Source organism: Buceros rhinoceros, unplaced genomic scaffold, assembly GCF_000710305.1.
Source record: "Buceros rhinoceros silvestris isolate BGI_N320 unplaced genomic scaffold, ASM71030v1 scaffold3157, whole genome shotgun sequence".
NCBI lineage: Eukaryota > Metazoa > Chordata > Aves > Bucerotiformes > Bucerotidae > Buceros > Buceros rhinoceros.
In genome coordinates this window covers 53195-66096 of record NW_010420266.1, presented here as the reverse complement: position 1 = coordinate 66096, position 12902 = coordinate 53195, and the positions used below count along the sequence as shown (strand labels likewise).

General features: G+C 35.5%; 1 protein-coding gene across 1 annotated transcript in view; it reads right to left on the bottom strand.

The window, feature by feature from the left end:
• Window positions 1–462: 462 nt before the first annotated feature.
• USP15 (ubiquitin specific peptidase 15) overlaps window positions 463–12902 on the bottom strand; it is a gene marked incomplete at its 5' end in the record, with an annotated part of 52924 nt that continues 40484 nt past the window's right edge. The window contains 14 exons of the mRNA XM_010139228.1: window positions 463–831; window positions 1098–1186; window positions 1660–1763; window positions 2205–2354; window positions 4139–4254; window positions 4621–4691; window positions 5001–5276; window positions 5406–5521; window positions 6289–6477; window positions 6657–6751; window positions 6840–6923; window positions 8588–8812; window positions 9508–9666; window positions 10003–10176. Of these exons, the coding sequence (XP_010137530.1) occupies window positions 646–831; window positions 1098–1186; window positions 1660–1763; window positions 2205–2354; window positions 4139–4254; window positions 4621–4691; window positions 5001–5276; window positions 5406–5521; window positions 6289–6477; window positions 6657–6751; window positions 6840–6923; window positions 8588–8812; window positions 9508–9666; window positions 10003–10176 (2034 nt within the window). The remainder of the gene's footprint in view (window positions 832–1097; window positions 1187–1659; window positions 1764–2204; window positions 2355–4138; window positions 4255–4620; window positions 4692–5000; window positions 5277–5405; window positions 5522–6288; window positions 6478–6656; window positions 6752–6839; window positions 6924–8587; window positions 8813–9507; window positions 9667–10002; window positions 10177–12902) is intronic.

Genomic DNA, 12902 nt, shown 5'->3' with positions numbered 1-12902 from the left:
AAACCTTTTTGTTAATGCAGCATGAAATCCAGAACCTGTTCCACAGCAGCAGTAGGATGAACATAATATTCTGGATGCTCAACTATATCACAAAAGGTTAAAACACCTTTTCAAGCTATTTCTTCTACTGTGACCGAATTAAAAATAAAAAAAAAAACAAAAACTTGCTGTTTCAAGAAAACTACTGCTTATATATTTATGACATTTTAACTTGTAATCTGTGTGACAGCCTAAGGAACATGTATATATTTATCCAGAAACTAGACTTGGCAGTAGTATTCTTGAAGTACGAAGAAAATAAATGTCAGAAGTCCACAGATTTAACGTTTTAGTTATTAACTCATGTCCAAAACAAAAGAAAACATAATCCATCAGAACAGCAGCAGAAAACTTAAAAGGGGTTTATTTGTTATTTCCTATATATAGCTTGTGAATACAAGACTGTAAATGCATTAAAGACAATTTCTGTTTAAGTTTTTATTGTTTCACTTCAAGTACTGCACATATTAAAATGTAACAAAGATTTACATTCTGTTACCCGAAATTCCCCATCTCAGATTTTTATTCTTAATTTGTTGGGCAATTTCACTCTTTCAATAGGTATCCCCAGAAGGAAAGTCTCTTTTATGGCTTCTAGTTCTTCCGTTAGTTGGTGTGCATACAATTTTCATTTTCTATATCATTATCATTTTCATTGCTGTCTTCATCACTTTCTAGTGGGATGCCTGTGGCAGCTGAAGCACCTTGTTTAGTTTCCCGGTCAAGAGGGAAAAAACCAGTTCCACTGATTGTGTCCTGTCTCTGGTAGAAGAGCACATATGCTGCTTTGGACTGTAAAAGAGAGAAGTGTAATAGCCCCATGAGGCTCCAGACATTTATCCCCTCATATTTTTTTTTTCTTCCAAGTCTACAAGCTAAAATCACAAAGAAATCCAAAGCTTTAATATAAACTATTTTTGCATGTTGGAGCAAACCATTTTTATTTTTTTAATGTCCTTTGAAAGAACACAAACTACTACCTACAAATTTACTGCAAGTAATTTTCCTGAAAAAAAGTTATCATCAGTCCCGGTTTTAGAAACACAAAAGGTACTTGCCACTATTTGGTCCTCGCATGCAGCGGACACACTACTGTCATCAAAGTAGTACCATTTTCCATCATCCTTGTTTTTTGCAAAAGCAGTATCTAGGACAAAGAAGTACAATGTCTAAGGACTTTGCTTCTTTATAGATGTAAGCAAAAAAGCTTAATTGGTAACTTTCTCCTTCTAAAGAGACCGTATAGTGAGAAAGGACAGTCAAAATCCCTCAGTCAGTTTTTAATTTTTCTCTCTTCTTTCAAGGAGATGCACAATGTACAAAACCAGACAAGTCAGCCAAAATCAGCTGTAAGAGTATGGTAGCTTTTATAGAGCTCTGACATTTTCTCCTTTCACAATATGCATAGCTACAAGTATAAAAGAACCTACAATTATTCTGGAAATGTAATTTCATATAGATTTTTGTGTTAGAATACTCGTGAAAGCATTTCAAGGTAATGAAAAAATTGTCCCTCAACCATTAAAAACCACTACTGATTCAAAGTGATCAGTAATTAAATTAAAACAAACACGGAGAGAAAGCTGACATGTAGAATGATGATGTTTGAAATCCACTTACAATGCCCTCCTCCCATTCCTCCGTAGTGGTTGGACACCGCAATCAAGTTGTAGCGGCAAGGCCCTGCATTGGGATTAATAAGGAACTCTGACATGTCCAAGTCGCTGTTTAAAAATAAACAAACAAACAAAAACCAGACAAAAAACAAAACACAAAAAAACAACCAAAGGATGGTAATGTTAATAATATTTTTAACCATTTCACATTTTGGTGGTCTTTGAGACCTTTACTTTATATTCCTGACAAAATCCGCCCACACCAGACTACAATGAGAGTGCATCTCTCACTCTGTGAGCAGCGGAAGAGGAACCAGTAATCAAGTAATCTTAACCCAAATTAATGATAGATTTCTTCCATATTTATCTACTATTATTATTTTTTCCAAATTCATACTTTTCACCTACAAGCATTCCGTCATCTGTGGTTACTAGATCCACACATGGAGGCTGAGATCAAAACCAGTTCACATAATTGTTGACTTAAGATATGTTCCCTAGGCATGATAATTTTTTCACCTCTAACACCAAAATATTTAGGTTTCTTACTTTACTGGAAAGTCAACCAATGTATCCAACTTGTCCCTCATGTATCTGCTGTAGGAAAAGCGCTTCAGATGGACTACCAGCACAGGGGGCAGCGACCACAAGTCTAACTTCTTGGTAGCTTGCTGATGTTCTTTACAGTTTGGACAATACCTAAGAAAAAAAAAAAGCTTTAAATACCTGCATTCCATATCTATGTTAAAAGACATTATCATAGAGAAGGCCAGTAACACGGAAGGAACTGAACGAGCAAAAGCTGAAACACACATACGCATTCCACCTTCTGTAACTCATGCCACTGATATCTGTACCACTTTAAAACGTGAGGTGCTAGTGTGCAAGCTGTGCTCACAGTGAAGCTCAACAGCATTTTAAACTCAAAAGTAGCACCCCCCCAATATAGGATTCTTGTCTCCTACAGTAGTCCCTGTACCTTTACTTATAACAGACCTTTCTCATATTTTATAAAATAAGACAAAGGGTTATGAAAACACTTCATGAAAAGCCATAAATAACAGACAACTGTAGTTCTTCCAAGTTTTGGTTTTCAAATGTATCCATCTCCTACCCTATCCCCCCTACCACTAAAACCAGGTAACAGCAACCACTGCAACCTGTAAAAACTCCTCACTAAAACGTCTTGTCTCCTTAGTAGGGAAGTACTAAACAGGCTGTGACTTAAGACGTTTCTGTTCCCTGCAATGCATACTTCAGTCTTTCAAGAATTAAGGCTCAGGGAGGAAGGTAAGGAAGAACAACACATGGAAGCAACTCTCCTTTGAAGTGGTCTAAGCATATTCTACATCTTGGTATCTAACAATAAAGATCTAGGAAAAAAAAGAGATGACCCTAATTAAAAAAGAACAAGTGTCTTTACATAGCGACATCAGATAAAGACAAGAAATTAAGAGAACTGTAAGGGCAGGCTGTCATTGAAGAACTGTTTTCTCAGTTGGCTTAGAATATCTGGAATACAAACGAAGAAAGAAGGTGATTAATGTCCTCTGGTGAGATGGATCTAGTAGCAACTGCTAGACTTCAGCAGTTCTATTTTGTAGATTAAATACTCTGCTTAAAATGTGCTGCAAAATTGGAAGTATTTCACCATACTCGAGTTACATGGCATCTCAAAGAGGCTATCCAGTGTTGTATAATCTAGCCAACCTAGAAAAAAGAAAGAATTTGCACATCAGCACCCTCCTCTGCCCAAATAAAGATCATCTCTCGTGACAAAGATTGGAAGTCTCCAAAACTTCTGAAAAGAGGGTCTACCGCAAAAGAAAAAGAGGCAGACCCTCATTTCAAACTTAATTTGAGCTTCAGGTGTTGATCAAATATTCCTGCCTGCTAGAAAATTCCTGGAGAAGGATCTTAAGGGAACATCCTATAATAGTGAATATTCAGGTATGATTCCAAATCATAAACTGGAAGAACCATGAATCAGAATAAAAGTTTCTGCCAAAAACTTAATGGTTTGAACATGAAGTTGAGAGGTTGTACTTACTACAGGCAGCCCCTATCCCACAAACCTGTTATTTAAGCACATCCCCATTTCAAGGCAAGTTATGAATTTACATTAAAAAACCTTCCATATGCAGCAACTTTTCTCATCTCGGAAAGCAGTACTTGTTTAAGCCACTGCACTGGATTTGGCACAGTATTATACACTCACTGATGATCACAGATTACAGACCAGAATATTTTATGGATCTACCCTTCCTCCTAGTTCTGAGCCTTTTGTATATGGTAACAATATCAGTTAAGCAACGCATCAAAAGAGAAAACGTTTTGAGAGTTTTCAACTACGCCTGAAATGACAAGATTCAAAATGCCATTAAGAAACCATTCAGGTATCTCGGTTAATGTTCAACTGTGGTTTTCATTACATTTTGAAAAATACACATTAGAACATAACAATTTTTATTTTTTGTCCTTACCATGGGTCTTCAGCACCTAGTTTTTCCTTTGTTGTGAACAGCTCAATGCAATCTTTTAATTTCACAAAAGACTTTTTGGGAGGCTTATATTCCACACTTTCATGTTTTTCAAAATCCTAAAGAGAAGTATTTCTTGAGTTAAGAGAACAAATGAAACAAAACTCATTTTAGTGATGTTGTCTTACTATGAACAGTAACTACAAAGCTCCTATATATGGAAAAACTGATCAGAAACTGTTCAAGCAAAAAGTTTTCATTGCTTCAGATTTACTTCCAAAATAGTACGCCTCAGATTTGTTCATTACTTAGACGTGTAAATGATGTTTATTTAGGACAACATATTTACTACGAATAATGTGAAAAAAGATACAGTAGCTTCTTCTTTTGAAGACTTAGAATCTCTTTACATCACATTACTAAGCTGTATTTTTCACACTTTAGTTTTATGAGTGCTGGAAAGGGGAGCAACGTAGATAGCTTACCTCTGCTGCATTATCATCAAAATATCTCTTCTTCAGTTCAGGATCCCAATCCAAAGCAAGAAAAGATCTTTCTAAGATTAAAAACATGTTTTCTCTTAATATTATTTCTTGCTTTATATGAAATTGTATCAGCTTTGGGCAAACACTCTTCAAAATTAATTAAACAATACTAGCATGAATTTAAGATGAAAAATGGAAGCACACACAATTTCTGCATTTAAAAGTTAATTACAATAAAAATACATTACAGTAAAAGAATTTACTACTGGAAAAACAGATACATCAAATAGCACGTGGAGAGAATGAAACGCTTCTATTTAAGTGGAGTCAGAAAAAAGTATCAAAATCAAGTGTGGCCCAACCTTTTCCCCATGACTTACCATCAAGCCTAGGTTGCCTATCATCAAATCTAATATGCCTGGTATCATCTTTGATGTAGTTTATATCAGTATTGCCTAAATTATTGAACTGGAATGTAAACAGTCGCTTTTTGTGTCCCATGAGCGGTGGACCTTTGCAAGTATCTGCAGTACTTAATCCATTTTCAAAGTCATTGTCACCTCCAACTGAGTCTTCTGACTGGCTGTTTTCATTCTCTGAAGGAAGTTCCTGATCCTGGCTGGACTCATCATCTTGTTCATCTGTTTCCATTTCACCTTAAACAATTGGAAGAATAAGGAGGAATAAATGAGGCAGAATAACAATAATTGAAAGACACTACAGAATTAACTTCAGTTTCAAACTGAACACAAAACACTAAACAAGCTTAGATATTCCAGTCTTACTTGGAGATCCTTCTTCATGTATTCCATTTGGGCCATTACCATTGATACTGTGGTCCTTACAGGAATGTAGGGATCCTTCAGTGTCTTCACTTTCAGCACATGTTTTTACATATCGGCTAAACATAACAAATAAAGGCAACAGTTAGAATAATTGGATTTTTAAATATTTACATTGTTCAAGCCAGAAAATTAAATTGTTACAGCAAATCCTTTCCACACTCCTTTCTGATTTATTCAGAATTAATAGTTTTATTGCCTAACATGTCTATTACAGGCACATGTGAAATTCTGCTTGTCTATGATCTTTTTGGCAGTTACTTGATTTTAATCAGCTTGATTCTTGGTATTAGTCTCTGTTTGATCAGATATCACTTCTTTAACTGTTCATTAACCATGTATTTTACACGAAAAAAAAAATGGGTTCCCTTACAGAGAAAGTTACATCAACAGAAAATGAAGCATAAATTTAAAAGGCATATGAATCTGATTTCTTCCACATAAGGACACTTTAATTCAAGTCTAGTTTCAGAAAGTGTCTACCATGTACTTTTACAACATAAATTAGTATATAAACGTGTAGAAATGAAAAAGGAGGTATAACCATAGCAGAATAAATTGAACTGAAAATACAGATTGATTCTGTTGGCTTCTCAAATAATTTGATGAGGTCATGCTAACAAAAAACCAAATTAAAATCCACACTAGTTCACATCTCACGTGGCTAAAATTTTAAATTTAATATATTTAACAGATAGAAAAAAAAAAGAATAAGCACTCAAGTCTAATAATTTCGTTACCAATGCGTGTAAAACTAAGTGCCTACTGATTCCAACTATTAGCATTAGTCCTATCAAATGTGTTTTTCTGTAAACAATAATCTTACCACATTCTGAGCAGCAGCAGGTTATACAGTTTATCTTCAGTATTGTTTCTAGGCACCGCTATGAGAAAAGGTTGACCAAACAGTGAAGAACCGCTATGGCTGTAGCTAGTGTGCCTGCACTTTTCCCTTAAACAAACAGGAATTATAACTTGTTCTGTATCTTCCGTTCTATTGATAGCAATTTCAAATCTAAAAGAAAAACATTCAGAAATACAAAGGACGACTGTCATTTGAAAGGCTATAAAGGGAAAAAATTAATAAAATAATAAACACCCCTAGATTTGTCTTTAGCTTATGTCTAGACTTTAATCTTTTGCAAATAACTAAACAAACTGCAAAGAGACATGAAGCATGTTATCTGTACTTACACATAAATGTCATCACGTTCCATAATGCTGCTTAGATTTTCATCCATGCCAAATATTCTGTGGAACCTGTGATTGTATATATCAGTAACAATCATCTAAAAAGAAAATGGAGTATAAATCATTCAATCAGGTTAATATGTGTTAAAATGCTGATTGTTTCTTCAGGTAAGACATCCCTCTTACCTTATCTGCAGGAACACCAGACAAAGCTGACAATGCTGTGCAAAGATCCAATATATTTCCAATTTTGGGAACAACTACTTTGTACTAAAAAAAAAAAAAACAACCAATATAAAATATCACTTCAATTTCTTATGAGAACAAACATGCATGAGAAAAAACCCAAACATTTATCACATGTTCAGCATACTTCGTGTACTTCTTTACAATTCTTGAACTTAAGGTGTAAAGTATGTAAATCAACTAACACAAATTCCAAAACCCGCTGAAAATATAGTATTTACCTTCACAACTTTACTCATATAAACATGCACACACCATGTTTAATAGTTTATAAAACACCTTTTTAAATGTTATTTTACTTTCTCTCTAAGAAGACTAACAGCACCAATTACTTAGATTTATATTTCAACAGCACCTACTTATTTAAGCATTTAACTAGTATGCATACTATTGACTAGATTCACAAATTTAGAGTACAACACAAGTTGTTTATAAAGTATTAATGGGAAAAAAAGCAATGGCAGGCAATGGATAAAGAACGAATTCTCATTTCACACGCAGAGAGAACCTGATGATTAATAGTCATAGAAGACCTCTCTGTGTCTTCCCTTAGTGCAGTACACCTGCAGTTTCTAAAAAAACTCCACACAGGACTCTTACCTGTTATTTGCATAATAACTAAAGAAAGGATTAATTAGAAATAAGGTATTATAACTTCATAATTAATTGTCAAGTACAGCATGTGTTTGGTATCTCCTTAAATCTTACAGCTGAGACTCACAAAAGCTCTGCAGAACCTGTACTCTTCCCAAACTATCCATTCCTGTAAAACCATTCCACGTCATACAGCATCATCTGCAACTCCTGTGTGGCCCTTGCGCAAACCTGTTCTGCCAGATAATTACATTTCTAGCAGCCTCATCTCCTACTGGTTAATACGTGTCCCTTTACCTTTGACTTCCCTAACTCGTATTGCCTTTGAGTTTCATGTTCCCCCATATTCTCTTTTTCCTCACTTTCCTTCTTACAGTACTCTTGATTTCAGGTATTAAAGCCTTTTTGCAAGTCTGCCTAACTGCCTGTGTTTTATTTACTTCACCTATCCTTATTTAGCCCAAAAGGTACAGTTAGAAGCATTTAATTATGTAATTTTGTAACCATACCCTTTGTACATTGTTTCATGCCATTCTAAGATGTATAATATCATCCTTCCTAAAAGAGGCAAAAGAGATATTCTTTACAAAAGAAATCTCATCTGAATTTTTTTCTTTTGACTATTAAGTGATAGCACAGAATAATTCAGGACTACCTAATATATTTAGTCATAAGGTTTTTTTTCATGCTTATTACTGATATTTGCCTTTTGAGGCTAAGAAATTGAGGAATTAAGTCTAGATTAGGTGTAGAAATATTTTTTTAATAACCATACAAATTCATTATAGCAACACTAAAAATGAGGACAGAATACATTTTAAAGATTAAGAAGGCTTAACATACAGAAATTACCACTACCTTCCTTGAAAAAGACAGAAATATAAGGAAGTATGTGCAGTGTTTCTATAGCAAACTATAGTCTTTCTACTTTCTGTAGTATCTCTAGGCTAAGTGGGACTTCACAACACCTACCAGAAAACTAAAGCTTGTTGGATTTGCTTGTTCTACTAATACATTTAAATATGTAACAATGAACCTGAGTTCATTTAATGCTACATGAATAAGGAGTTTTGTTCATAAACCAGGAGGCTTACCTGCATAGGCTTTGCATCTGGATCCATTCTAACTAAATAGACTTCCAAAGTGCGTTCTTTTTTCATGGGTAATGGAAGTGTCAAGTAACAAAAAGGATCAAAGGTTACAGATATCTTAGCACATTCAGGACACACTAGGGTGGATTTAAAAAGGCCATGAAATATATCTACAATGATGGAATCATTTCTTTTTAAATGGTTTTCCCAGGCTTCTTCAGCAACCACCTGTAATTAAAGCATGACCTGGGTTATGACAAAGTGGTAGGAAATGAATAGTGAGAATTATTAGTAAAAGTACTTGATAGAACGTTCTCACTTTACCACCTAAACACTGAAATCTCACTCCAAAGAACCCTGTAAGATATGTTTCTCCTATCAGAATCACAGGATAAAAGAAGCATGCTTCTCCTAGGACAGACATTCTGTCAGTGGTATTACAGAATCTGAAAGAGACCTCAAGTGGCTTGAGGCAAGACAAAAAGCAAACAGAACTAAAAATTATACCTGAAGTTACTCATACTTCATAACAAAAGAAATTATCTATATGCTTGTAGCTCAATGCTAGAAGAGTTTCCCTAAAGTAAGAGTACTGGAGAGAGACAAAATGATGCACGCTGTAGATATACGAATAAAAGAAGAGAAACAAGAGAATGGAAATTGTTTTTCCAACTGAAGTCAGCACTGAATTGAACAAAAAGGTCTTAAAAAAGCCTTACCACCCTCCTACCTTCCCAAAACAAACAGAAATTACACAGGTACTTGAACAAGATCGCCACTTTAAGGTCTTGGTTTATTTTCTGAAATCTCTTCCAGAAAAAGCAACATGTGATCAGTGTCCCAACCTTCCAGTGCACAATCACATACAAGTATTTACAACACACAGCACTGACTAAAATGAAGATCAACACCAAGACGACTACCTTGTCTGGTCTCCCGTCTGCATCCTTTAACTGAATGTAAGGCTTTTTCCTAATTCGATTCAAATCCTCATGTAATCCATCCAAGAGAAAAGCCAATAGCTCTTGACAATCTTGTTGCTGATAACCGGAAAACTGTGGTGCAAATCGTCCCACTTGTGTCTAAAAAATTAAATACAAGTACCTATGGTGTCTTAATTGTTATAAAGAAAAGATACTTCCGAGATGCTACAGCAAAAAGTTGAAAAGGTAAAACTTAGGAAGCTATAAAAGCTTTTCAATGGAGACAGGAAGCCAAAACTAATTCTCCAAGACCAAAGCACAAGCACAGCTGGCACTTACTTAAACATAGATCCAAGTGTTTTAACAGTTAAATGAATAGACTGCATCCTGAATAGTACTTAAAATTTGTATTCTTGCGTATTTCCATAAATTTTGCATACTTAAACTACAAAACCAAAACTGACAATGTACATTCAGGTTAAATTTGCTACTGACCTTAAATGCCCTTGGGGTAACATAGCTGTATTTTCCTGACCACATTTGCTTGATAAGTTCTGCATAAGATTTTGCTATTTCACCTCGCATTCCTAAAGGATTGTCAAAATTCAGCTCTTCTTGGTATTTATCATTGAGGAAGTATTCTGTAAGAGGAGGTGTGTTGCTCAGACACTGTAAATAGAAACACAGAATTTTTAGAACAGTGATTCGAATTAATTCTAAATAAAGTTTGAATTTTGCTATAATGCCTAGTGCCCACAAAAAAAAAAAAAGCATTGTTTGTAACAAATGTGTTTTTTGTAAACAACAACCATACCACGTTCTTAGCAGAAGCAGGTTGTAGAACTTACCTTCAGTACTGTTTCTAGGCACTGCTACGAGAAAAAGTCAACCAAACCAAGACTGGCTGAAGCTATCATTAAAAGTTACACACAGGTAACTTTTTTCAAAAGCTTTACGTCAGAATTTATTAAACATAGTAGTCCAGCCAACCACCGTGTGACAACTCCATTTGTATCAAGGTTCAAAACAAACAAAAGAAGGTTCTTGATACACGCATAATGGTTTTATGAAACACCTTGCTGAAGTTGTTATAGATGCGTAAGGTTTGCAGGGCCTCAAGGAGAGGTTGCATAGGTACTTGGAGGAGAGAGCCAACAGGGCTTATTAAATCAAATTACACAGCATTCAGAACAACATTCAGAACAACATGTGAGTAGAAAGTAGTTGAAAGTTTGGTTTTTGGGTTTTGGGGGTTTTTTTTGGCAGAGATGGGAGAGAAGGGAAGGTGAGTATGCTTGTTCCTTATTCTTTCTCTTCCTAGGCATCTGCTAATGGATACTGTTGAAGGCAGCAACCTATGCTAGAGGGACTAGACCTTGAATCAGAACTGGTGCAGCTGACCTATGTTCTTTTAAGTTTTGTGGAGCTGTTTAGACCTGAAATTAGTTCAAGGAAAGCAAGGGCCTTGCTTTAGATTGAAATAACGACTTATCCTCTATACCACTTCATCTCTTCTGTCAGCTCTTAGAGACAGCAGCATGTAATCAGTGAATTTACAATTTTAGGAAAGCACTTTGAATTTTTGTGTGCTGCTCCTCACACTCCTTTAAACAAAAACTCTTCCATCAACGATCCCCATTGGAAATGATCCCCATGCCTTAGCATATAGATTTTGCAAAGTTTCTTCACTGAATATTATAAGCTTTTCCACATTCTTTCCACTATTAAAGATTCCAAGAAAGGTCAAATATTTCACCAGTCTCATTCGTCTGCTTCTCTGCAAGTAAGGGGAGGAAGAAAACTTTAAGCTTCACATACGCTACTGTGTCAGATGCAAAAATTGAGACAGGAATAATTACAACTTCATTGAATGGAGCAAAAAAAGTTATTCCTATTTCTGCCTATCACACCTGTGTGATATTACAAAGCAAAACCAGTCACATGCTGTAAAGAATTGAATTTCATGCCCATACTGCTCTCTTCTTCCTCTTCATCTAGAGCTTTTACGAGCTGTCAATGTTGCAAATTAATCTTGATATTATAGGTCCTTTCGGATATTGAGGATTGAAGAAAGCTCATTTTTCTCTTGCTACATGGCAAAGAGCTTTTATTCCTAGTATCAGTGATCCCAAGCCTCCTACCTCACAGATCTGTGTTGTCAGTTCTGAACTGATCCATGCAGCTTAAGAGGAGAAACACTTCTCTCAAATCCATACCGAAGCGGTCAGAGTTTTCAAGATTATTTTTAACATCAACCTAAATGAATGGAGGGACCACCAAGTTCCACCGGATACCCAGAAACAATACAGTGCACAACACACTACATTTTAGGTAAAACTGCATGTTCAGTCTAAGTGATGTGACAAATCCTATTGCCCAAAGAAGTCCTGCCCCTTCTCTACTGATCCTCATCTGACTGCACAGTAAACTTATTCATCTCAGTAATCTGTCAAAAACCTATTTTTCCTCTTCACTTTTCTTCTGTATTATTTTTGGGCTGGTTTAGGAGATCAAATCGGTCCAGCTGATCAGCTTAGTGTGAGGAATGTCCAGGACAAGAAACTAAATAATGCAAAAAGTGAATTTTTCTGTAGGTCCTTAGACAAGCACTACGTAATGTGCTTGACAGTATGGTGTTTCACCAACATCTATCTTTGTCTAGTTTTCACGTGATAAATTAGTTTTTGTCACTTTCTGAGAATGCTAGTTTATATTTATAAGCCAGGAAGAGTACTACAAACAATTTTCCTTTTTCCTCACAACAATTTCCACATTCCAACATAAGATGACACTGACAGTTTCTAAAATATCAGATGCCACAACTAACCACAACTAACGTGTTTGGCCTCATACCCACTGATCTGTTCAACATAACTGATTAAAGTCACAGGGGAAAAAAGCATCCAGAAGAAATTTGAAAGGAAGCCGACATTCTTATTTCTCATTGTATTATGTTGTAGGTTACCAAGAAGCCTTATGGAAAGCATCAACAAAACCCCCCCAAACAGCTATTAGAACTAAGACAATCTACTAGACAGCAAAGTCATCAGATTTATGTGCCCTGTTTAACCTAGTGGTTTGGGGTTGGTTGGTTGTTTTAAAACACAGACATAGGTAAACTAACAAGTATACTGACGGATGAATAATAACAGAAACCAAAAAAGCTAAACAGAAAACCATTTGCGAACTAAAGAGATAATAGAATGGCATTTCATTTCAGGTACTGCACAAGTCTCAAATTTTCTTTAAGCAACAAAACTTCAGTAGAGTGCTCAGTCTCTGAACTCAAGCTGGACATTTAGCTAAATGGTCGTGGGAAAAGATGGAACAGAACGTACGAACTCCAAGATCAACTATGAGACAAATCATGGAAGAGAAGGATCAGTCTTCAGCAG